Source organism: Patella vulgata, chromosome 3 (genome assembly GCF_932274485.2).
Source record: "Patella vulgata chromosome 3, xgPatVulg1.2, whole genome shotgun sequence".
NCBI classification, from domain to species: Eukaryota; Metazoa; Mollusca; class Gastropoda; family Patellidae; genus Patella; species Patella vulgata.
In genome coordinates, this window is record NC_065881.2 from 8,361,974 (window position 1) to 8,388,533 (window position 26,560).

General features: G+C 37.6%; 1 protein-coding gene and 1 long non-coding RNA gene across 2 annotated transcripts; both read right to left on the reverse strand.

The window, feature by feature from the left end:
- Window positions 1-16,334: 16,334 nt before the first annotated feature.
- Window positions 16,335-20,366, reverse strand: LOC130012295 (uncharacterized). The gene is made up of 3 exons (XR_008787706.1): window positions 20,322-20,366; window positions 19,930-20,076; window positions 16,335-16,572 (listed from the first exon to the last, which is right to left on the reverse strand). It is a non-coding gene; the product is annotated as an uncharacterized LOC130012295 (long non-coding RNA).
- A 2-nt stretch (window positions 20,367-20,368) lies between these two features.
- On the reverse strand, window positions 20,369-26,248 carry LOC126815992 (heparanase-like; the record flags this gene model as incomplete). The annotated part of the gene is made up of 4 exons (XM_056099950.1): window positions 26,107-26,248; window positions 22,106-22,178; window positions 21,279-21,396; window positions 20,369-20,434 (listed from the first exon to the last, which is right to left on the reverse strand). Coding segments are annotated over exons 1-4 (399 nt in total), but the record flags the coding sequence as incomplete, so codon positions are not given.
- Between the last annotated feature and the right edge of the window lie 312 nt (window positions 26,249-26,560).

A 26,560-nucleotide genomic window follows, 5' to 3' on the forward strand; every position in this document is an offset into this window, starting at 1 on the left:
GTCTTTTGGATGGGACAAAAAACCGCGGTTCACTGTACACATTTGCGTTCACGTAAATGATCCCTTGGAATTCGATGTAAGAGTAGGCCATAGTGCCGCTGCCCGGGCAAAATTTCCCTCATCCGGGAGAGCCACGGTCACTAAGTAAGACACTGGTTCGCCAGCCTCGGGGGCGCGTGTTCGATCCCTGCATTGGCCGAGAAAGTTGTCAGTGGTGCAGGACAGCTGTCTAGTCTTTCGGATAGGACGAAAAAGCGAAGTCCCGTGTACACATTGGCGTGCACGTAAAAGATCCCTTGGCAGTTAGAAGAGTAGGGCACAGTGCCGCTGTCCGCGCAAAATGTCCCTCATAGCACACTGTATGGCGTATGCCCGTCTTTATTAGCCCGGTCGGAGCAGAACAGTAGGACGTTAAACCCCATTTCATTTCATTTTCATTTTTCTCGTCCGGGGAGCTCGTTAGAAGTAATGGCATTGTATAGGTAATTGTCTGGACATATATCGACAAGATACAAGTTAATATATCAATACATGCCTTATAAAGGCTATTAATACTAACTTAAGAATCCGTGATCAAAATGATTGGTAACGAGGATTTCAATGAGGGCGGAAGCACACAATTTGGCGGTTATTTATATATGTATATAGATACATTATATTTAAAGATACATTATGGGAGATTAGATCAAGAGCTGGCAGTTCTCACTATAATAGTTAAAAACTAGATAATGTAAAGGGAACTCTGAACCAAGAATTTAGCGATTGAATTTTGGGCCTAGCCTTGATCATCATTACTAAAGTCGGTACGATAAAAACACAGCCTCGATTATCCATTTCTTGATTTAATCATGAATGAGCGTTGAGTAGCAGATCGGATTATAATCCAGTAAATATCACAGGCTAGCGATGACATCGAGAGTTGATTATGGTCTGGATAAGATTATTAATGTCTAATTAATAATTAAGTTAACATTTCAAGCCCTTGAATAAGTTCATTTATATCCGTAATCGTTTCTTCCGGTTTTAATAAAAACTTAATTTCTCGCTTAAAAAACTTTTTTGTTTGTGTTACAGCGGGGATTATTTCTGAATGTATTTAAGTCATGGAAACCTTTGAGCAGAATCTCCGACCAGGAAATTGAGCTTGCTAGTCGTTACATCAGGGACTTGGTGAGAATGAGTACATGAGTACTGAGTAGAAATACTCATGCGTCAGTGCCACAGTAACTTTTGCGCAACTTTTGGTATCATCTTTGCGCCAGAAATCAAAAATTCTTCACCCCCCCCACCCAAAAAACCCAACAAAAAACAAAAAATAACCCTATCTACTACATTTTCTTCCATTTTCTATCTCCACAAAGCTCTATGGAAATTATCGTTGGACTAAGACAGTGCCGGTCATTGAGCAAAGCCCACACAAGTACGCTAGTGTCCGAGAGGGGTCTGTTCTCCCCCAGAAAAATTTTGAAAATTGACAACCACAAACGCATTTTCCAAGCATTTAAGACCAAAGCAGAAGGCAATTTTTTGACTTAGGAAGAACTAAGTAACGGTTTAAAGATGAATTACACGGTTCTCGGTATAATGAGGTCAAACCCATAAAGTTCTTTCCTTGTAGTACACTTCTTTTTTGTGTTGTTTGTCAGTCATTTTATTCCTATCTTTTCTTTCTTCTGTCTGTGTCATGTCCTCTCCCTCCTTCTTTCTTTTCTTTCCTCCCCCTCTCCTTTCTTTCTTTTCTTATTTCTTTATAGGCTTAGGCCTTCACGGACAGGTGGACAGGTGGGCCCAGTCCGGTACTGGACAAAGAGTCAGTACATTATTCTAAATGCAACATGACAACACGCCCATGTGCTACACAGGAACACGCCCAGTTGCAACACGGCAATTACGCCCAATGAATCTATGAAATATATTATCAAAATCGTGAACAAAACCTCATTTTGACCGAATATCCCAAAACAAACACATCAGTATATCTCAACGTTTATAGACACCTTCTCGTAGCTACGGAAAAGGTGAACCAGGCTAGTTTTGTTTTCCGCCATGTTATACCCCCGTCAGACCGAGGTGGCGTCCTTAACACGCTGCTACGGCGACGGAAAATGGTCTCAGAGCGCGTCAAGATCGCAATAAGCGTGGTAGCAACATGGTGGAAACGCCAGTAATCGTGCTGTGGTCTCCATGGTCGCCAATGATCGACGAGTCATGGCGTTTATTTTGAGCATGTTCAAAACAAACGCCAAGGTTCTGCAAATTGACCAGGAAAGCTGTGAGAAAGCAACTTTTATGGGACATTTTCTCGCGTTGTATTCAAGTTTGCCGGCGACCTTGTGCGTTTTCTGGTCGCCGTACGGTCGCAGCAGCGTAGTAAGGACGCCAACCAGGTCTGACGGGGGCATTACGTATTCTTAACCGCTAAAGAAAACCAGTTGGTATTAGGGTCCAGTCCGCCCGTGGAGTTGTATATCATTTGAATAGACCCTTGAAAGGAAATAAATGTGCTGGGGCGAGACCTTTTTTGTTAGGTCATTTCGGGACTAACATATGGTTCAATTTTATTTTAATAATTCGCTTACGCTTTGGGGTTTTTTAGCAGTGGGAGAAAACCGGAGGACCCGGAGAAACCCCACGAGGTTGGACAGGTGACGCTTCTCTTTGTCACGTCTCGAAAATGACAAACCTTATGATACAGCGCGCACGTACTAACCATTCGTTCATCCAACCCCCTCTTTAGGTAGAAATATCTAGTTCAATGGGAGATATGCATGTAAAAGTGGTTAGTGCTAAATGACAAGGCCAGTTCAATTTTTCGTCATAGATCACGAAATGCAAACATGGCTATCGTTAATACCAACACTAACCCTAACCCTGGACCAAGCTCCAGTGCTTACCCTAACCATAACCCACAATCTCGCCAACAATTACCTGCCCTAACCTTATTTACATCTCAGCGACCTTGACAAAAATTTAGCTGGCCTTAACAAATAGATTTAGCATGCAGAAGTTGTATAATTAACTTTTTTGTGAATAATGAAGTCTCGTCGTCTTAGACAGCTCTAAACATATTAAAAGTGTACACGATCTTTATAGATCTAGAAGCACGATTTTAGCCTACACCAATTTCCAATATCACGAATCAGAGACAAGAATAGCGCATTTATTTCGGCATCTTTTTTCCCGCTGTGAAATTACATTTTGCTCTTTTGCGTTCTTCAGTTGGTAATTTACGACCAAACATCAAAGAATATTGGGAATATTGGAAATGAAATGAAGCCGCGTGGGTTCTGTACCGGACCGGATGTTTGCCGAGAAAGTATGGGCTAATACCCCCTTCAGACCTGGGTGGCGTCCTTTCTATGCTACTACGGCGACGGAAAATGGTCTCAGGGCGCGTCAACATCGCCATATGCGTTGTTAAAGCGTGGTGGAAACGCCAGATATCATGCTGTGGTCCCCATAGTCACCAATGATCGCCGAATCACGGCGTTGTTTTTGAGCATGTTCAAAGCAAACGCTAAAGTTCTGCGATCTGGCCTGGAAAAATGTGAGAACTCTACTTTTTTCAAGTCTGTAATTTTTTGGGGATATTTTCTTGCGTTGTGTTCACGTTTGCCGGCGACCTTGTGGGTTATCCCCCGGGTGTTTCCGATTTCGACCCCGGTGTTGGCCGAGAAAGTTTCCTGTGAAATTCTAGCGAGCTTTTCTGTCATCAGTGGTGAAGGGTGGAGAACCTGGTAAGGAACAGCTTATAGGGGTTCGGATGACAAACTTATAAATTCGCTGTCGTGAGAAGAGAGGGCGGGTTGGGATGGCCTAGTGTTCTAGAGTGTCACGCTTCGACCTCTAGTTGGCCGGTCACCTCGGGCTTGCGGTTGTGGTTTCGATCCCTGTTGTGGGCGTATGTGGCTTGGAGATAGGGAGCGCCTTCTCAACCTCGTAGGTTTACTCCGGGTACTCCGGTTTCCTCCCAGAGGAAATACCCCTGCGCGTCCGCTAAGATAGTGAAAATATAAAAAAGATAACTTGTCTGCGATATCACTTTCGGTGGAAGCGGACTTTAAACACGAAGAATAACAACAAGAAGAGAGGACTGGTTATCTTCTCCCTTTGTCATAATAAAGTTAAACAGGAGATATGACAAAGGGAAAAGATGAACCACCCTCTCTTCTCACGGCATCGATGTTATAAGTGTATTTTAAGGTGACTTTTTGATATTTGTTTTTACCAATTTTCAACCCTTTAAGTGTAAATAATGTAATTAAATCAACCTGTCCATAATATCATATTTATTGTATTGGACGTTAAATCTGTAATAAACAATAACAACAACAACAACAACAATAAAATTGTTGGCGTGTAGGTAACTCTTGCGATCCGGGTAAACTTCACTCATAGCACATTGTATGACGTATGTCCGTCTTCATTAGCAAAGTTAGTGGAGAAAAATATGACGTTAAACTCGATTTCATTTATTCATCTTTGTACAAACAAAACAGTAAAAATATTTAAAATTCAAATATTAGTAATATTTTTTTTTATAGTTTTATTTTGTACAAATATTTTTTATAGTTTTATGTTATACAAATATTTATAATAGTTTTGTTATTGTTTTATTTTATTCAAATATTAGTAATATTTTTTATTGTTTTATTTTATACAAATATTTGTAATATTTTTTTATTGTTTTATCTTATACAAATATTAGTAATATTAGTAATAGTTTTATATAAATATTTATAATATTTTTTTTTATAGTTTTATTTTATACAAATATTTTTATTATCTTATTTTATACAAATATTTGTAATATTTTTTATAGTTTTATTTTATACAAATTTTTTTTTTATTATTATATATATATTTTTATTATTAATGAATCTTGGTTTGTATATTCGGTTTTAAATGTTTCAAATATATAATAGTACAGTATTTTACATAGGTAAGCCTGTTCACCCAATCGCATTCATAAATCCTGAATACAAAATGGTTTTAGATATCTGGATCATTTCTTTTTTAAAATATGGAAATTTATTATATAGCCACGGACAAGACTAATTTATCGGTGGGGAGTCAAAAGAAATGTAATGAAATGAAATGAAATGGGGTTTAACGTCCTACTGTTCTGCTCCTAACCTGGGCTAATGAAGACGGGCATACGCCATACAGTGTGCTATGAGGGAAATTTTGCTCGGACAGCTGCACTACGGCCTACTCTTATATCGAATTCCAACTGTCAAGGGATCTTTTACGTGCACACCAATGTGTACACGGGACCTCGATTTTTCGTACCATCCGAACGGCTAGACAGCTGTCCTTGTCGGGGGGGGGGGCACGCCGGAAAATCTGGGAGTCAAAAGGATGTATCTGGTATATTTTTGTTTCTTCGGGATAAGAATTTTCTTGCGCACTTTTTCATCTAGTCGTCGTATTTCTAAACCATTAAAAAGGGGTTTTATAGATATTGTTTCAAATACGTACATTTTTTTACAGAAATATTTGAGAAATTCTTACGAAATACGTCATTTTACATACAACATTTTGACGTGACGTTTCTATACAACATTTTTATTCCTAACTTCTATGTGATTTTTGGCTCTCCTGTGGACAATTTCGCAAAATTCAGATACGACCGTTTGACTCCACACTGACAAATGATATACTTGATATGAATATAATGACTATATTTATTATACTGCAACGTTTCAAAACGATTTGACAAATCGCTTTCAAGGGCTTGTTGAAACGTTGCTTTATAATACACATAGTCATTATATGCTGATAACACTATTTTGCCGTATTACACTATTTTGCCTATACCGTTTTTTTAGGACTTCGAATTTTGTCTAATGGTTTGGATTTTTCGTATTTTATTTATATCCCAAACAAGTATTCTAGTATTATATTAAACAGGCATTACGTAAATCTACCTATTGCAGGTCTTGCTTTAGGCCTGAAATGTTATATAAACTACATGTCTAGTCGTACGGATAGGACAAACAAACGAAACTCGTGTACATATTGGCGGTGCACGTAAGAGTATCCTAGATGTTTGGAATTCGAAAGCAGAGTAGGCCGTACTGCCGTTGTCCGGGGGGAATGTCCCTGATGGTACACTGTTTTATGCCCGTCTTCATTGAAATTAAAACCAAGGTCCCGTGTACATATTGGCGTGCACGTAAAAGAACCATTGACATTTGGAATTCAAAATAAGAGTAGCCTTTAGCACCAGAAAAGTGGTGGTGCAGAAATATAGGAGAGGGAGAGAGAGAGAGAGAGAGAGAGAGAGAGAGAGAGAGAGAGAGAGAGAAATGGGGTTTAACGTCCACTCGACACAAACTAGGTCATTTCGGGACTAACATATGGTTTAATTTTTATTTCAATAATTCGCTTGCGCGTAGGGGTCTTTAGCAGTGGGAGGAAACCGGAGAAAACCCATGAGGTTGGACAGGCGACCCTACTCCTTGTCACGTACAACCGGGGAATCGAAACCCTGCCAGTTGACTCAATGACAGACCGTATGATATAACCATTCGTCCATCCACCCCCCTCGAAATATAGGACATTAAACCCCATTTCATTTGATTTCTATAGCAAGTATTGTAATATTATATTAAAGATTAGCGTTGAGATAAAAAGATATAAGCAGACTCCAGTTTTACAAAGCAATCTCAGGCTTAAACTTAAAGGAAAATATTGGTGCCAGTCATTATCACATATCTGATAGAACTGTTAAACCCGTTCCAAATATAATTTTAACACAGAGATCATTGCTATACGATAGATGAGTATTGAAGGGTTCAAGAAACGGAGGTGACAAACGCAAAAGGAAAACACGAGTTATCCTTCTATATAACTGACTAAAGTAACGAGTGATAACAGATACGCGGGCGAATTTCTGCTCACTAATTATTCCTTTGAAGACCAAAAGTTGTTACATGAGACTGGGAGAGGATATCTGATAATTCAAAAAAAATAATTTACTTTCACTAAGAGAAAACGACCCCCCCCCCCCCAAAAAAAAAACACCCCAAAAAACAGAAATAGTCCGTACATTATATCTTGTTTTTAGTCATTCTATACTTAATAAAAACATGGTAATGTACGGACATCAATATTGTCCTTTAAGCTAAGAATTTATTCAACTTTCAATCACTGTTTATGTGAAATAGCTTTGGTCCAGAAACACAAAACTTTGCACATAGTTTCTTATTGATGTATTTGATACATTAAAACAACAAAAGTTTTATAAAGGGCTGGCTATACTTTAGTTAAAATAAGGCAAACAATTTTGAGTAATTTCTTAACTTAAGTTTGAGAATGCTATGTGACAGAAAACCTAACATACCTTTGTAAGATGAACTAAAAGCCCCACGGTTATAATTAGTATCACTTACCTGTAAGGTGAGTTTACACAATGTATCAATAGAAAATCTACAAACGATATCTCCACGTTTCATGGTGCTAAAGACACACGGCAGTTCTTTATAAACGATCGCGAGGGTCATCAAGATTAATAATGCATATGGTATGGGATATACGAGGAAAGGGAATTGCGTGTTTATAACACATACCTCACCCTTTCTTGTCAGAAATACATTTTACCTGTTTCCAATCTTGTAAAGTGGACGATGTTCATTCGTCATTATTTCGTGTCAGGGATAATTGTTAATTCTTAACACTTGACACGACATCTATGATATATATATACGTTGGCTTTAACACCATCAAGCGGTTTAATCACCACACACAACCATTCCCTTTATTTTTAGCCTTGATATGTCGAACACGCTGCATTTTCTATTTTATTTTTATTTATTTTATTTTTTATTTTATTTTATTTTATCTTTTATATTTATTTTATTTTATTTTATTTTATTTTATTTTATTTCATTTTATTTATTTTTTATTTTATTTTATTTTTTATTTTATTTTTTTTATTTCATTTTTCTTATTTTCATTTTTATTATTATTTTATATTTTTTTAATTTTAATTTATTTTATTTTTTTATATATATATATTTTTATTATTTCATCTTATTTTATTGGAAATTCAGGGTGAATTGCATGTAGCTATTTTTGAGCTGCCCAAAAATTTCTTTAAAGTTTCTGATGAAGTTTAGTGTTATACGTTTCTGCACTAACCGTCCTAATGTATGAAACCTTCAAAATTTGGTCCGGACGGCGACGCTTCGGCCTACGCTACATCGACTTCCAAGTGTCAGTGGTTGTTTTTTTTTGTTTAACACGGGGTAAAAAAAAGACTGAATTGCATGTAAACTATTTGAACTGCCGACAAATTTCTTCAAAGTTATATATCTGCACCAATCTTATTAAAACACAGATCCTATTTCGTTTCGTTGTTAGAGATTTTATATAATAACCTGCGTTCTGGATGATGTGAGGAATTAGCCAATGAAACGGTCTGTTACGGCAAGTTCTTGGCGTGCCTTGCACGGAACTGTGGGTATCCCAATAGAAACATTAAAGCTGATTGGTTAATCAGATGTCTGACGTCATGGGGTCGCATGACCCCCACTACAACCGGTCAGATCTTCATGTAGTGTAGGCCATGGAAAGTATAAAAAAACAAAACGAAATATAGATCTGTATTGTAATCAGATTGTTAAGAAGTTGATTGTATGAGTTTAGGAGGAGATGAAATGAAAGGGGGTTTAACGTCCTACTCTTCTTCTGTACCGACTGGGGTAATAAAAACAGGTAGATTATAAGATGGAAACAGTACAACGCCATTAATTTCACGACAGACTCTAATATTGATTCTCGTCTCCCTCAACGTTTCCCCAAATTTTCGTGGGTTGAACGCTTTTTACCACAAACGGAACAGCATGTGGTATTCTCTTGCTCAAAATCATGTCAGGTTCATACAGGGCCCACGAGATGGGAGGATAGCTGGGACACTTGTTCAGGTTCATCCAGGGCCCACGAGATGGGAGGATAGCCGGGACACTTGTTTAGGTTCATCCAGGGCCCATGAGAGGGGAGGACAGCTGGGACACTTGTTCAGGTTCATCCAGGGCCCACGAGAGGGGAGGATAGCCGGGACACTTGTTCAGGTTCATCAAGGGCCCACGAGATGGGAGGATAGCCGGGACACTTGTTCAGGTTCATCCAGGGCCCACGAGATGGGAGGATAGCCGGGACACTTGTTCAGGTTCATCCAGGGCCCATGAGAGGGGAGGACAGCTGGGACACTTGTTCAGGTTCATCCAGGGCCCACGAGAGGAGAGTACAGCTGGGACACTTGTTCAGGTTCATCCAGGGCCCACGAGAGGAGGGATAACTGGGACACTTGTTCAGGTGCCCCTAGGTATGTGATTAATGTTTTATAAAAAAATTGTTGGTATAAATTAATAATAATATTAACCCGTTACTTGATCGCAAAGTAGAAGAAAACCGGTGACATTTCTGAATGTGGGTATCTAGTGGCATGGGTAGGATTAGAATCGAATTCTGACAGTCCACATTTTTTGGAAAAAATAGTGAATGAAAAACTATAAGCCTCCCGCATGGGTCTGCGCCTACTTGTTCCTCTTGAGGCGGTCGTCACTGTCAGGGTTTCCGGACCCTTGCTGTTTGAACCCAGTTCACATCAATAGTTTAGTGATGAAAGATTTTTCTTTTTAATAATTTTGCGTCTGATGATCACGGCTTTTATTTTTCGCTTTGTTTGCTTGTTTAACAAAATTTCCTGTCAAAATCTGATTTTTATTATTAAAACGTAGTACATGTATTTGGTATGTGGGGGTTGGGGGGGGGGGGGGGGTAGCACGTGCGTGCTGTATCATAAAGCCTGTCATTGAGTCAATTGGCGTGGTTTCGAATCCCCGGTTTTACGTGACAAGGAGTAGGGTCGCCTGTCCAACCTCGTGGGTTTTCTCCGGGTCCTCCGGTTTCCTCCCACAGCTAAAGACCCCTACGCGCAAGCGAATTATTGAAATAAAATTAAACCATATGTTAGTCCCGAAATGACCCAGTTTGTGTCGAGTGGACGTTAAACTCCATTTCTCTCTCTCTCTCTCTCTTATTTGGTATGTTGTGTTAAATCTCAGTTTCTGTGTTTTAGCAAAATGACCTCAAGTTACCCCCCACCCCAACCTCTATTCGGAGGAGAACAATAGGACGTTGAACCCCATTGTATTTGATTTCATTTCCAGTTAACCCTTTCGTCGAGTTATTTGTCCCAGGGCCCTCCGTGGACCTTGGGTTCTTATTGGAAATCTTGAGATACACAAACTGAAAGTAGCACACTCATAAATAATCAACTTTCCGCTCTACATTTCAACGCAACCAACCCCTTAACTCTTTTATTCTTCCACCTTAAAATCATGAATATTTATCAAACCCTAGAAGAAAATGTATATTAAAACCACTTTACTCCATTGTATACCATAAAGTCATTAAAAATCTCCATGTAATCGAAGGAAAGGAAATGGGACGGGGGCTGATAAGATAATAAAAAAAGAATGAAAGAAATCGAGTTTAACGTCCACTCGACTCTAACTAGGTCATTTTGGGACTACAGGGTTCAATTTTATTTTAATAATTCACTAGCGCGCAGGGGTTTTTAGCAGTGGGAGGAAACCGGGGGACCCGGAGAAAATCAACGTACAACTGGGGAATCGAAATCTCGCCATTTGATTCCATTATAGACCTTATGATACAGCGCACACATGCTAACCATTCGGCCATCCAAAATAGCTTTTGCACAAGATTCGTGGATGACCAGCGCAGGCGTTTATGGTGTTCTGTGCCCAGATGAGGTTAAGGGAAATGACGTGCCGGAAATAGCCGCTGCCGAACTTCTGATCTCTTGCTAGAGACAGACTAGTCATGATTAATTACTTTAACAAGATGAACACTCGATATTAGATGTTAATGAATAAGTTAGAAAAGGGAATAATTTATGGCGTTTCCATGTTATTATTAACTTTTATTATACACGCCCGGAGAAATGTGTCAACTTGCGTGGTTTAGATTCCCGGGTTGTACGTGACAAGGAGTAGTGTCGCCTATCCAACGTCGTGGGTTTTCTCCGGGTCCTCCGGTTTCCCCCACTGCTAAACTCCCGAACTGACCAAATTTGTGTCGAGTGGACAATAACAAGATGAAACCACGTCGGACAAGCCGAACACGCGCACTCCATCCTAGCTAGCCAGTGTCTTATCCACTTAGCCACCATGGCTCCCTTTTAAATATAAATTTAGAAATCAAACTTCTTGTACGTGTTACAGTTAAGGATTATATCATTGGTCTTCCTGTTTAAAGATCCCTTTGAATAAGAGTAGATTGTAGCGCTGCTGTCTGGGCAAAATGTTTCGTTTCCATTAGCCCGATTGGTGCAGAAAAGTAGAAAGTTAACCACATATCGTTGAAACTTTCCATAAAATGTTGACGGAACACTTTTAAATAGTGATTATTTGGGGGTAAATACACTTTATTAAGAAATTTGACAGCCATTTTGAAAATATGACTGGCACCATGTGAAAAATTAACTTTTTTTTACCCACAAATTCATTTTTTTTTAACCCCAAAATAGTAAAAGTCATTTGTTTCGGCCCAAAATAGTAAAATATTTTTTTTTTAGCCCAAAATAGTCAAATTCGTTATTTTCGAGATGTTTTGCGTTTGAAGAATTAAAAAAAAAAATCTTAAATTAAATCATTAAATGTCAGACGTGTTTCCATCCGTTCAAATCTCCGCCACCCTGTGGTCTAAAGATTATAGGCTTGCTCTGTGAATAAACATCTAAATAATAATTTATATAACATTTGAAGCCAAATCAAAACATGCAATAGGCAGATTTAGCTCTTACATAATGCATGTGTAAGTATAGATTAATGGTCGGGAGGGCGACATTAAGTAATATATTGAAACGACACGAGATACGTCAGTCCCCGAGTTGTTATTTCAATTTATTACGCAATGTCTTAAAATACAGACGTCACGCGGGTCCAAAATTTCAACTAGTATAAATAATGTACGCTAAGTACATTAGTCGTACCATTATTTGAAATAATGATACGCTAACATCAAGGATGACGTCACATCGGTATTTTAAAGGGCCAATCCCGATAATATTTTGGAGAATAAAACTGCTTAATTTTGTGTTAAAATCCCTTAAAATTCTTTACCTTAGGACCGAGCAACTAACTCAACATATGTGATACGTTTTTATACAACTTAAACCCGTCAGTCTTCATCTGGAAATGGAGACCGGTGCCCGAAGCTGTATTATGCGGTGTCTGGATGTAACCGGACTTTTATTTTATAAAAATAATGTGTAGGTGAAATTTACCTTTCGTTATCAAGTACAGCACATGGGTCATTCATTGTATAGACCTCTGACGGAACGAGAATTGATTAACAGGTCATCCAACGAAAAAATTTACCCAAAATCTTAAAAGAGTTACGTGTCCGGATAAGCAGTTTCGACGTTCATGCCCAAACGACTTAATATTTTGAGCTGAAATTTTGAGGCAAGGTAAATACACCATTCCTCTATATTTTGGCGCTTAAATTTCATACGTACTCAGACTTTTATTTTTGAGACTCTGTTCAAATCGGGACAATCCCTTTAACTATGACTATTGTGTTACTATTGTGTCACAATGTCATCGTATTAATTCATAATAAAAATTGACGTCAAACAGGATGTTGCATTTCTCTGCTTAAAAAGATCAATGTGTATGTATATACGCCAAAATGACGATAGAGACCATGTATTTCTCAAAAGATTTCAAGCCGGGGGGTGGGGGGAGGAGGATACATTTTCTCAGGAACCGGGCAAACCCACTCCTGCAAAAATTCCTGGATCCGCCACTGCAGATGGCGTTCCATCTTTGATGCGTGTACAACGTCATATCTGCCCACAAAATAGTGACGTCATTACTCGGTCGCCTTGAAAATAACCAATCAAATATATATATAGAGAGAGAGAGAGAGAAATGGGGTTTAACGTCCACTCGACACAAACTAGGTCATTTCGGGACTAACATATGGTTTAATTTTATTTACATAATTCGCTTGCGCGTAGGGGTCTTTAGCAGTGGGAGGAAACCGGAGGACCCGGAGAAAACCCACGAGGTTGGACAGGCGACCCTACTCCTTGCCACGTACAACCGGGGATTCGAAACCACGCCAGTCGACTCAATGACAGACTTTATGATACAGCGCGCGCACGCTAACCATTCAGCCATCCAACCCCCCCCCCCCCCAATCAAATATAGAAGGAAGTGAGTTTCTGTTTTCCTTTCATTAGTTATATCTTTCTATTTAGCAAAGTTGGTTGTTTTCTTAAAAAAAAAATCTGTGACATCCTTAATTTAGATCGGTTAAGATTAATCAAGATTAAGTCATCAATGCTGTGTAGCGTAAGAAGAAACCATCTGCTGGGCGAAGAAATAATGGATTTTTGAATATTTTATAGATGTTATACGTGTGGGTTGGGATGTAATCAAACTGTCCATCACAATCATCAAATGATCAGGAATCAATTTAAGTAGCTGCCAATTCACGAACTGTAATTAACATCATTAACCTTTCTGAATAACGCTAATTAAATGTCAATAGGAAACCTACTATACATATACATGAAATACGCACATGCCATATTCTATGTCATGTTTTTCTTTCCAGAGAGAGAGAGAGCGAGAGAGAGCGAGCGAGCGAGAGAGAGAGAGAGAGATAGAGAGTTATGGGGTTTAACGTCCACTCGACACAAACCAAGTCATTTCGGGACAAACGTATGGTTCACTTTTATTTCAATAATTCACTTGCCCGTAGGGGTCTTTAGCAGTGGGGAGGAAACCGGAGGACCCGGAGAAAACCCACGAGGTTGGACAGGCGACCGTACTCCTTTTCACGTACAACCCGGGAATCGAAACCACACCAGTTGACTCAATGACAGACCTTATGATACAGCGCGCACGTGCTAACCATTCGACCACCCACCCCGCCCCCTTTCCAGAAAAAGACATTCTGCCGAAGTCTATTGACAATTATTGATAATAATTAATGGAAATGTATATTTTTAAAGATGATATTCAATTCTGTATTAATTCTGTAGTCAAATTTGTTTACTCTGTATGAGTCTTATGGTATTCAATATGCAATGGTCTTAATTCTTTAGACAAATTGACTAATAGTCTTAATAATTTTTTTTTACCCTGTATGAGTCTAATAAGGAACAAAAATAGGCCTGCATATTAAAAGAATTATATTCATTAATTATGAAATGGTCAAATTTAGTTTTAATTTAATTTCATCTACTGAAAGATATTGATAGCGTCAGTTATTTTTATTTTTATTTTTATAAAAAGTATTTTTAAAAGATGAAATTACTTATCGAGCCACCTTGACTCCAAACAGTAATGGACTAATAAACTTTAAAATACAGATGTGACGTCATCCTTTGATGTTGGCGTACATTATTTACATTAGTTAAAATTTTGGACCCGTATGACGTATTTCATTGTAAAGCACGTGCGAGTGCCTGTATTTTAAGTTGTTTAATGGTCTCGAGCTTAAGACAATGTTTAACATATTGAAACAACTACTCGTGACTAACATCACTCGTGTTGTTTCAATATGTTACTTATAATGTCTCGCTCTCAACCGTGAAACCACACACAACACATACCTATGGAAAACAGCTACCAATTTATTAATTTGTATTGTACTAGTATATAACAGATACAGCAAAAAATGTTCTTAGTATCTTTGAGGGATAGTATTTGGAAATGTGAAAGGATTAATTTGGAGTCGGTAACGGTTAACGTACAATCGACACAAACTAGGTCATTTCGGGACAAACATATGGTTCAATTTTATTTCAATAATTCGCTTGCGCGTAGGGGAATCGAAACCACGCCAATTGTACGTAACAAGGAGTAATGTCGCCCGTTCAACCGCGTACTCGAGCGTCGTTTATTTCGAATACATTGTGCTAATCCCTCCAGATTCCAACTGTACAAATCATGCACTTTGGTTGTTGGTGTCTTTCTTAACCAAACATCAGATGAGGTCAATAAAATGTTCTTTTATGTAAATTATCTGATTACAGATAGACAGGTATTCAGTGACCTTGATACAAGATAACATCAAAACTACGTGTTATCTTATCATAATAATTTTAAAAAACAATAGAGCCACGTGTGGACACGTGTGGAAAGTTCACATTGGTAACTACATTATACTAAACAGCAAAAAAAAATTCAGAGAGGCACTTTAATCAAATCATTCTAGAAAACGACTTACTATAGATCAAAGTAATTTTTTTTGAACAGTATATTGACACATTAGTGATTAATTCATCACAATTCCAAGACATTACGAGAAGGTTTAGAGTCTGTACACAGTCTATACATCAGTATCTGGTGTGTCCACCTCGAGTGTCAATAACAGCAGATATAGTCACAAACATAGAATAAAAACATTTGACAAGTTTTCTGCAATGCTTCTATCCAAAGTAACATAATAATCCGACGTTTCTTTTGCTGCTTGGTAGATATTATACTTGTTATTATCTAGAAATGGTTCCACTACTCCAGCCACAGTAGTGGACCGTCCTAAGGCCTTCCTTTGACCAAGTTTTGTAGTCATTTGATTACAAAAAAGTTACTGGCCTATACCTCCCTTAATTTTCAATTACACTGACCTCGAACGGTACTGTATATAGCTTAACATATAATAAACCAATTCTCATTGCAATAAAGGCGAAACTTTACCGCATAATTATATGATTTGATTAGACCCAACTGCTATGCGAAATTTTTGTTCAGTTAAAATGGCTGCCGTAGCAAAATCACGTGATATTATATCACTCGAAAATACAGAAAAACTATTCGGTATGATGAAATTAAGATTTCTGTGTTCCACTCTTCACTATTTGTAACATTATCACTTATTTCCATGCAAACTATGATGATATATGTGTTGAGAATTTTGTAACTGAACCTAATTTTACTTGCGTAAAGAGTCGAATAATGTATCAATTGTTGCCGTAGATAACAATTATCTCTGCTAAAAATTGCAGCTAGTTATTTTCGTGTATTGATAGCAATTACACACTAAAAACTATTTATGGATAACAATTACTGGTTTATTAACATGCAACGTTACGACGATCATGTCTTCCCCTTTAACAAGGCACACAGAAAGACACAGTTTAACTTCATTAGGTAGTCAGGAGTTAAGCTCGTAATAAGGTATTTGTGAACAGAGAACGCTGTAACTTTTTAGTTTGAACAATATTTTATTCATTTGAAAAGCCTATATAAGTTTTTTTCCCATAAGTATCTGTTTGTATCCATCGTGTGTGAGTATTATTCGTAAGTCGTGGCATGCTGCTGACGTTGTAGTGTGAAGTTATTAAAACTTAAATTGAGTTTTAGCAATTAAAGACATTCTGCTTTCATAGCATCTGGTATAACGATATATACCATATTATAGGCTTCTAGCTGGAGCGTGCCTTGACTGTAGAGGGGTCTCAAGGGAGGTAACTCATAATCATTAGGTAACCTCAGAACTACTCCATTTAGTTTTACAAATCTGAAATTATGACAAAAATATTAATAAGTATACATAATAAAATTAAAAAATACTGATTATTATGCTTTTCAACCATCTTCATTAGCATACATACTATTCGATAACATGTAAGAAATACAGTCTCCCCCCCCCCCCCCTGTGAAGAATTTTTCGGCCATAAAAAAATGGATATACTTTGTCCGTCAATTTAACAGCACCCCTGAGAACACTTCTTGCCCCCCCCCCCTCGTTGCGGCCCTGGAGAAATATCCATTATATAAAAAAGGATATTCATTAAAAAACAATTTTAAAATAGTAATTAAAGATGTAAGATTTAGATAAAGAACTGACCGTTCTCGCTATAATAGTTTACACAATAGATAATGTTGAAATGTCCAGTCAAATTACTTCATTCTGAGCTAAGTTAGAGCTGTTTAGAGAATAGTCAATGCTACATCTGTCTCGATTATCCATTTTTAATTAAATGATTAAATGTCAATCGTTTTTAAATCCGTTGAAAATCAAGAGCATCTGATAACCTAGAGAGTTGGTTATATTTTTTCATATTAATAAATGTCTTATTAATAATTTATATAACCTATAAGGCCTAAAGAAAGACTTGCAACAGGTAGATTTAGCTCATGCATAATGTATGTTTAATCTAAATGTTTAATAGTTTATACAATATTTAAGGCCTAAAGAATAGGCAGATTTAACTCTTGAATAATATATGTTTAATAAACAATTTTAAAATATTCATTAACATACAAATATGAAAAATATTCATTAAATATACTGATGGAAAATATTCATTGAATATCTAAATCATAAATATTCATTGAATATCTAAATCATAAATATTCATTGAATATCTAAATCATAAATATTCATTGAATATCTAAATCATAAATATTCATTGAATATCGAATATCTAAATCATAAATATTCATTGAATATCTAAATCATAAATATTCATTGAAGATCTAAATCATAACTATTCATTGAATATCTAAATCATAAATATTCATTGAATATCTAAATCATAAATATTCATTGAATATCTAAATCATAAATATTCATTGAAGATCTAAATCATAAATATTCATTGGATATCTAAATCATAAATTTTCATTGAAGATCTAAATCATAAATATTCATTGGATATCTAAATCATAAATATTCATTGAATATACAAATTAAGAATATTCTTTGAAGATCTAAATCGTAATTATTCATTGAATATCTAATTAATTTTAGAGTGTCAACTTGCACATTATTGTAGTTTTCTCAAATCACGCTCCGAGACATTGATACCGGTATATACAAATAAAAATTATTCATTGCTATTTTCATTTTCCCAATATGTAGGGCCTACGCTGCTCTTAAATACATAATGCAAGAGCTAAATCCGTCTATTGCAGGTCTTTCTTTAGGTCTGAAATGTTATCTAAATTATTAATTAGACATTAATTTACCTATCCAGACCATAATCAACACTCGCTGCCATCGCTAGCTTGCGATAATAACTGTATTTGAATATATTTTGTGCTGGATGATTTAACGACAAAATGGATAATCGAGACTTTTTTTTATCGTCATATTTTAGTAATGATGATGGAGGCTATGCCTAAAATTCAATCGCTAATATCTCAGTTCAGAGTGGCGCAATTTGACTGAAGTTTTCAGCATATTCTCTTTACGTTATCTATTTCTTAACTATTATAGCACGAACTGTCAGCTCTTTATCTAATCTCCCACATTTTAGCGTTTTCCGAGATTCTATCCGGATTATCGCCCTTATTGTTAATATTGTTTGATGTTCTAACTCATGACGTCAACTGGAAGACTATCGCCATTGAGGAGACGACCACTGTCGAGACTGGTCGCATTATTTCTGTTACGTCTTTTTAGTAAATCTTTTTTTTTTTCATTTTTAGAGAAGCCTGTACCATAACAGGCCCGGGACTGTACAGCACAGACAGTGGACGCTTACGGCTGGCCCACGGATCCATTCACTTGATTTGATATTTGTTTATTTGGTGTAATGTCTATTTTCTGTCTTGTCCGCGGGTTTATCTTGTAGATTTTTGTTTTGCGTGTAGTGCGGTCCTCCTGCATAACCTATAATTCCCCTATAAGGGTACGTAAAAAAAACTACGTATTATTACACGTATATTCATTAATAACAACTCAATATACAAATCTTGATATTCACAATTACTGTGAAATCTCGGCACCTCTACACTATCAATCTGATTAAAACACAGATCCTATTTCGTTTCGTTTTTTTTTATAGTTCAAAATTTCGTTTTACTTGTCTTTACTACACTGGGATCTGGAAGATTTGTTATATTACCGGCGTTCTGGTTGAAGTGAGGAATTAGCCAATCAAACGGTCTGTTAAGGCGAGATCTTGGCGTGTGATGCACGGAACTGTAGGTAAACCAGTAGAAACGTCAACGCTGGTTGATTAATCAAAATCTAAAGTCATAGGGTCAAAAGCCGATCGTACGGCCCTTGACGCGACCTTCCACTACAACCGGCAAAATCTTCGTGTAGTAGAGTCCACCGAAAGTATTAATAAAAAAACGAAACGAAATATTTTAATCAGATTGCTAATTTATTGGGTGTGTTCCCACTTAGCCGGCAGACTGTTAATCCTTTGATTGATCTTAAAACTATAGTCTGTTTAAAAGTAGTCACTCAAGAACTGTTCACTAGTGTTCAGCGTTAATAAGCTCTAAATCCCTCTAAGTTGAATAAAATGACAGCATGCCATCCTAATATTTACAAGTTCATTAACTTAATAAAACAAGAACAATCCTATGTCGAAATCACCATTTCACAGATATTATTTGGTGGTACCAAAAGGCCTCGAGTTAAGAAATATCGACAACTTGATACAAGAATTGAACATTTGAAAACACAGTTATTAAATGGCTCTTTAAGTGTAAATCGGTATGGAACAAATATTTCCTATTTAGTGGGGCTGTTAAATGATCGTTATGTTGTAAGGCATTTATTTATAAATTATATAATGCTATTTAATATAAGTTAAATGTGTAAATTGTAATGCATTTTTATATGTGTAAATCATTTAATGTTATTTAATAAATATTAAATTTGTTAAAATCAATATATTTTTATATGTGTAAGCTATTTAATGTTATTTAATAATTTGATTATTTATTTGATTATTTAATAAAAGTTAAATTTGTTCAAATCAATACAGTTTTAGTCTTAAAAAAGATATGGACTATAGTTTATAACACCATTGTTCTAGGATTAGCTCTGGATTAGCGGCAAAATTTGACATCAAAGCCTGCCGGCTAAGTGGGAACACCCCAATTTATTGACTTTACAAATTAATGAACTTACTGTGAGGTTAAACCATTATCATCTCCAGGTGATAAAATATATCTTTGTTGTGTTTTACTTGAACTAAATGGTATATCAACAGATACTGTTTCACTTCCAATATTCATTATATATACCGTTATACTGCCTGGTTTATAACCTATACTACTGTAATATATAATATACCATTACACTCCCTGGTTTATAAAAATATACCGTTATACTGCCTGGTTTATAACCTATACTACTGTAACAGATGAAATATAATATATCCTGTGTTTAATATATGAATTGTTATTCTATCCTATATTCAATACTGCTGTAATGGATCTAATCTAATAACCCGTTCTTATATGAGATGGGATACAAAAAGAAATCTGCCTCTTTTAAGTATAACGGGATTTTAAAAATACCTGTTTCTATTTGTACAATGAGCATAGACTCGAACATTAAGATCTGTAGTTTGTGTTACATTAAAAACAGGACTACCAACCAGTCTTTTATATAAAACCGTCAACCAATAATCCTACAACAAATCAGTCAATCATTTTTTTATTTTCGCATTGATAAAAAATATTTTATGAACACTGATAAAAACAATTTATGAACGTTGTTGAAAAAAAAAGCCACTATAACATGCATTATATAAGATTTAGTGAAAAATAGCTGACAGTTCTGGCTATAATAGTTACACAATAGATAATGACAAGGGAATTGAGAGAGAGAGAGAGAGAGAGAGAGAAAGAGAGAGAGAGAGAGAGAGAGAGAGTTTAACATCCACTCGACACAAACTAGGTCATTTCGGGACTAACACGGGGTTCAATTTTATTTCAGTAATTCGCTTGCGTGTAGGGGTCTTTAGTAGTGGGAGGAAACCACAGTATCCGATGCCATCGATGATTATGGTCGTGACAAATTAATAATTCATATAATATTTAAGGACTAAAAAAGAAGGGAGAGTGAGAACTGGGTTTTAACGTCCACGCGACACAAACTAGGTCATTTGGGGACTAACCAATGGTTCAATTTTATTTCAATAATTCGCTTGCGCGTAGGGGCCTTTAACAGTGGGAGGAAACCGGAGGACCCGAAAAAAAACCCACCAGGTTGGACAGGCGACCATATCCTTGTCACGTACAACCGGGGAGTCGAAACCACGCCAGTAGACTCAATGACAGACCTTGTGATATAGCGCGCACGCGCTTACAATTCGGTCATAAAAAACAAGGACTAAATAAACAATTGCTCTTAAATAAAGACACGTTTCCTCGCCAGTCGAGAAACTATAAAAACATAACCAGGGATAAGGAATTTTTCGAATCTATAACCTGCGTTGATGGGGGTGTGTTTTAGAATGGATTAATTCTTACTGGATTAGGATTTAGATTGACATCTAGTAAACTGTATCGAACATAAACACCATAAAAACTCTGTCTTAATATAGTCTGTAATCCATGTAGAGCTGATAAACCCATTTTATCTAACCACCTGTGAATTATAAAAAATATTAGATCCTTTATGGTACATGCATACTCTTAGGCCCTTTTTCCATGAACACGTTTTCGCCACGTTTCCACCCTCATTTTCGCCGACCAAAAAGTCGGACTAATGCAGTGATTCTCAGCCATTGTGCCGCGAGATCTTCCTAAGTGTGCCGTGAAAATGCGAAAAACCACGTCATCCCAATTGAGTAGTCAGTTGTGTCTACTGATAAGTTCATAGCTGTGTTTTTCTTTATTTAGTTTGAGTCATTCTATGTGTCGTTAACTAGTCTCTGTCTACGGTTGTATGCCGTCTATGACTAGAATAGAACCCAGGATCTCTTAGATGAAACAGCAACATACTCAACGAGCCACCGTGACTCCAGAAGGCGATGAGACCACAATAGAAAAAAAAATAAAAGTAGATTTATTCACATTAAAGATGCATTATGTAAGAGCAACATTTGCCAATTGCGGATTTTTTTTTTCTTTGGCTTCAAATGTTATTTAAATTTAAAATCTTAGGTCATGGAGGGGTTTAGATACTTAATGGATTAGATGATGATCTAGCAATGGTACTTTGACGGAAATTTTAAACATAATATTCATTTTTATTATCTATTTTTAAAACTATTATAGCAAGAATAGCTAGCTCTTTATCTAAATCTAACATAATGCCCCTTTAATAAAACTGGGATCCCTTTTTCACTACTTACATAAAACCAGCAGCATATCTGTCAGAGATGTTCACAGCTCCCCCGTCATAACACGATGACGTTTCACCCAACCAACACTGTTTACCAGGTGCGTTCTCGTTACACGTTCTCACAAACGACTCAACTTCCGGTATAAATTTATCTAAAATTTTTCTGTCAGTAAAATCGCTTAAATTGGCTGTGCTACCTTTTTCATAATAACTAAAAGAGAAAACATGTCATAAATAAACATAGAACATCTATGGCTATTAAGGCCCGCTTTCCATCTTAGCTCAGGGGGGTTGGATGGCTGAATGGTTAGAGCGTGCGCGCGCTGTATCATAAAGTCTGTCATTGAGTCGACTGGCGTGGTTTCGAATCCCCGGTTGTACGTGACAAGGAGTAGGGTCGCCTGTCCAACCTCGTGGGTTTTCTCCGGTTTCCTCCCACTGCTAAAGACCCCTACGCGCAAGCGAATTGTTGAAATAAAATTAAACCATATGTTAGTCCCGAAATGACCTAGTTTGTGTCGAGTGGACGTTGAACCCCATTTCTCTCCCTCTCTCTCTCCATCTTAGCTCAGTCGGAGCAGAACAGTAGAACGTAAAGCACCATTTCATTTTATTTCCAAGAATGCGTTTTCGCCAGCGATTGTTTATGTATCCAAGTGTACGGAAAAATCACTGAAAGGTTTTACGAATCCCACGTGAAATGAAATGAAATGAAATGGAGTTTAACGTCCTACTTTTCTGCTCCTAACCTGGGCTAATGAAGACGGGCATACGCCATACAGTGTGCTATGAGGGAAATTTTGCCCGGACAGCGGCACTACGGCCTACTCTTATATCGAATTCCAACTGCCAAGGGATCTTTTACGTGCACGCCAATGTGTACACGGGACCTCGGTTTTTCGTCCCATCCGAACGACTAGACAGCTTTCCTTGCCAGCCCCTCCGTCCTGCATAACTGACAAGGGAGAACCACGCCGGAAAATCTGGATGAACTTTCTCGGCCAATGCAGGGATCGAACATCCGACCTCCAGGCTAGCGAGCTAGCGTCTTACCCACTTAGCCACGTGATCCCCCCGAATCCCACGTAAACGACGTCATAAGTGAGGATTTCTATTCACGGAGAAATGAAATGGGGTTTAGTGTCCTACTGTTCTGCTCCGAACTTGGCTAATGAAGGCGTACATACGCCATACAGTGTGCTATGAGGGAAATTTTATTAACGTGTACGCCATTGTGTGCATCTGAACGACGGCTGTTCTTCGTCCCCGACAAGAGGAAACCACGCCGGAAAAACCCAAGGAACAGTCTCGGCAAACACCAGGAACAAACCTGAGACATCCAAGTGCGCGAGCAACTGAACCACCGCGGCTCTTTTTTTACAGAGAGGAGACCGGCATTGTTTTCCTTTTATCTCGGCCATTTTGAAAACCATTAATAAACACAATGTCAAAAACTCTGTCATTTTGAAGCTGAACATGCAGCAACAAGAGCGGTTGATCGACATAGTCGAAGTTGAACCTAAACATCCGGTTGGGTAGGCATGCGCAAAGCAAATGTGAGGGAAAATGCGGGGAAAAGTCGTTAAGCGACGAACTTTGTTTTCTCGATCATGCATGGAAACGGTCCCACATACATAGAAAGCGGGTCTTAATTAGATTTTAAGTGACCCACGTGACACTCGATTCGCCCAATTAGATACCCAGAAATCTGACATCCATTTGTGTCTATTCCACGTTCGATGGAGAAAATAAAAATAAATTTAATAAAGATTTTCATTGGTTAAACAAAGCCGCCAAATAAACCACGTCTTAAAAAGCAGATGGTGAACTAATTAAAGGGAAACTTTCGTGTTTAAATCTTTTTTAATGTTCAAACTATTATGTAACTTACTGATGAACGGTACAGACATCTACTGAATTAGCTCCACCAGCCTGCAAAAACCTTTAATTTAAAAATATGTCATTTTGGAAAAAGGTATAGAACAATAGAGAGAGAGAGAGAGAGAGAGAGAGAGAGAGAGAAATGGGGTTTAACGTCTACTCGACACAAACTAGGTCATTTCGGGACTAACACATGGTTCAATTTTATTTCAATAATTAGCTTGCGCGTAGGGGTCTTTAGCAGTGGGAGGAAACCGGAGGACCCGGAGAAAATCCACGAGGTTGGACAGGCGACCCTACTCCTTGTCACGTACAACCGGGGATTCGAAACCACGCCAGTTGACTCAATGACAAACCTTATGATACAGCACGCACGTGCTAACCATTCGGTCATCCACCCCCGCTAAAACAATAAATGTCCACTATTATAGTCCTATTCAACAAGTATTAAGTTCTTTGGTCCGTATTATAGCAATTCATTACTTCTGAAAGGAGGTGATACTGCTATTAGCATTGGAAAAACCAAATGGCAGTACTCTCGATTTACCAGATCGTCAACTTTCTTAAACTCAGAAATAATCACTATTCATGTATTTGTGGGGTGATTCTGGGGTATTTTTTGAAAATATTAGTCCAGTGACGACCTAACACAAAATTAATAGGTGTAACAACAGGGTTCATCAACCCCAAGCCCATGCGTCAAACACAGCGTATTGGATGATTAGGAGCCGCGCAGCATCCCTGTGACTTTTGTGATAATCAAGTAAGGCAGTGAGAAAACCCACGAAGTTGGACAGGCGATTCTACTCCTTGTCACGTACAACCGGGGAATCGAAACCACACCAGTTGACTAAATGACAGACCTTATGATACAGCGCGCATGTGCTACCATTCGGCCATCCAACCTCATGCGTTACAATATAAAAGGTGAAAATCACAGTTACTTCTCAGTGTAAGAATGGGTGATCCCAGCAGTATCCGGTCCAATTGTTAAAAATGGCGGAACACCACTTGCCGTTAATACAGATTTAAAGGATGCAAAATCTTTAGCCAATTGCTGTGGTGATATCGCATCTTCTGCAGGAATGTCATCCGGTTCTGAAATACAAATTATTAGTATCTTTTGGTTTCCTTTTGACTATTTTTATATTTTATTTTTATCAAAAAATATAACCACTTGAATAGTTTTCCGACGTGGTTCCCCTTGTCAGTGATGCAGGACGGGGGGCCTGACAAGGACAGTTGTCTAGTCGTTCAAATGGGACAAAACCCGAGGTCTCGTGTACACATTGGCGTACACGTAAAAGATCCCTTGACAGTTAGAATTCGATATAAGAGTAGGCCGTAGTGCCGCTGTCCGGGCAAAATTTCCCTCATAGCACACTGTATGGCGTACGCCCGTCTTAATTAGCCCAGTTCGGTGCAGAACAGTAGGACGTTAAACCCCATTTCATTTCATTTCATTTAAATAGACCTTTCCAGTTAACTGTAAAATCTAGCTTAGTCTTCGAATTAAAGACGTTGCCATGCCTAACCTATGGTAACTTTGCAATTACTTTCATATTATTTTCCAAACTCTGTTCCATATAAATTTGGTATGATCTTTAAAAATACATCTGAAGCTGCGATTCAAGTCATCGTTTGGGGACATATCTCTCATGATTTTTAAGATATTAAATTTTGAAATCAACCTAAAACTGATCAATTTTCGTCATAAATCTAAAACGTTCTCAGTCTTGCCTGATCCGAATAAAATAATTTTTGGCATGCAAATATAACTTTTATAATTATCTACCACTTCCCTTACAGATTGGGTGGGGAGAGGGGGGGGGGGTCCGAATTGTTAGCACGCGCACGCTGTGTCAGACGGTCTGTCATTGAGTCAGTTGGCGTGGATTCGATTCTCCGATTGTACATGACAAGGAGTGTAGGGTCGCAGGTCCAACTTGATGGGATTTCTTCGGGCTCTCCAGTTTCCTCCCACTGCTAAAGGCCCCTATGATTCAAATAAAATTGAACCATATGTTTGTCCCGAAATGGCCTAGTTTGTGTCGAGTGGACGTTAAACTCCCCCTCTCCCTCTCCCCCACCCCTCTCTCTCTCTCTCTAACAGATTTATAAAGTTTATACCATTTCCTAATTCGTAACCAGCCGGTTTATAACCCTGTTTCACGGTATATTCTAACAGTTCTATAGCATTGCTTGGATCCCAGTTACCATTTTTACGTAGAAATACGTTGAAATCAAAAATTAGATCCCATCCGACATCCATCACAAAATGATTCAAATTATCCCAATCAGCAACTGAAATCAAAATGAAAACTGATATTGGATGCCTGGAACGAAGCAACAGAGCTTACATAAAAGTACACAAACGATTCCACTGCTCCGAAACGACTACCATTGGATTAGGGACCAGATTTAACCCCGATTTTTTTCCGGATCAGTGTCATCAACAAGCGGTTGCCATTCAAGATATACCTAAAATTTGCATGAGATGGACGAAGAACCGGGGAAATCGGTAGAGCGCATCCCCTCATTGTTTAAATGCTTAAAACCTGTTAACAAATATGTAGCCTCTATC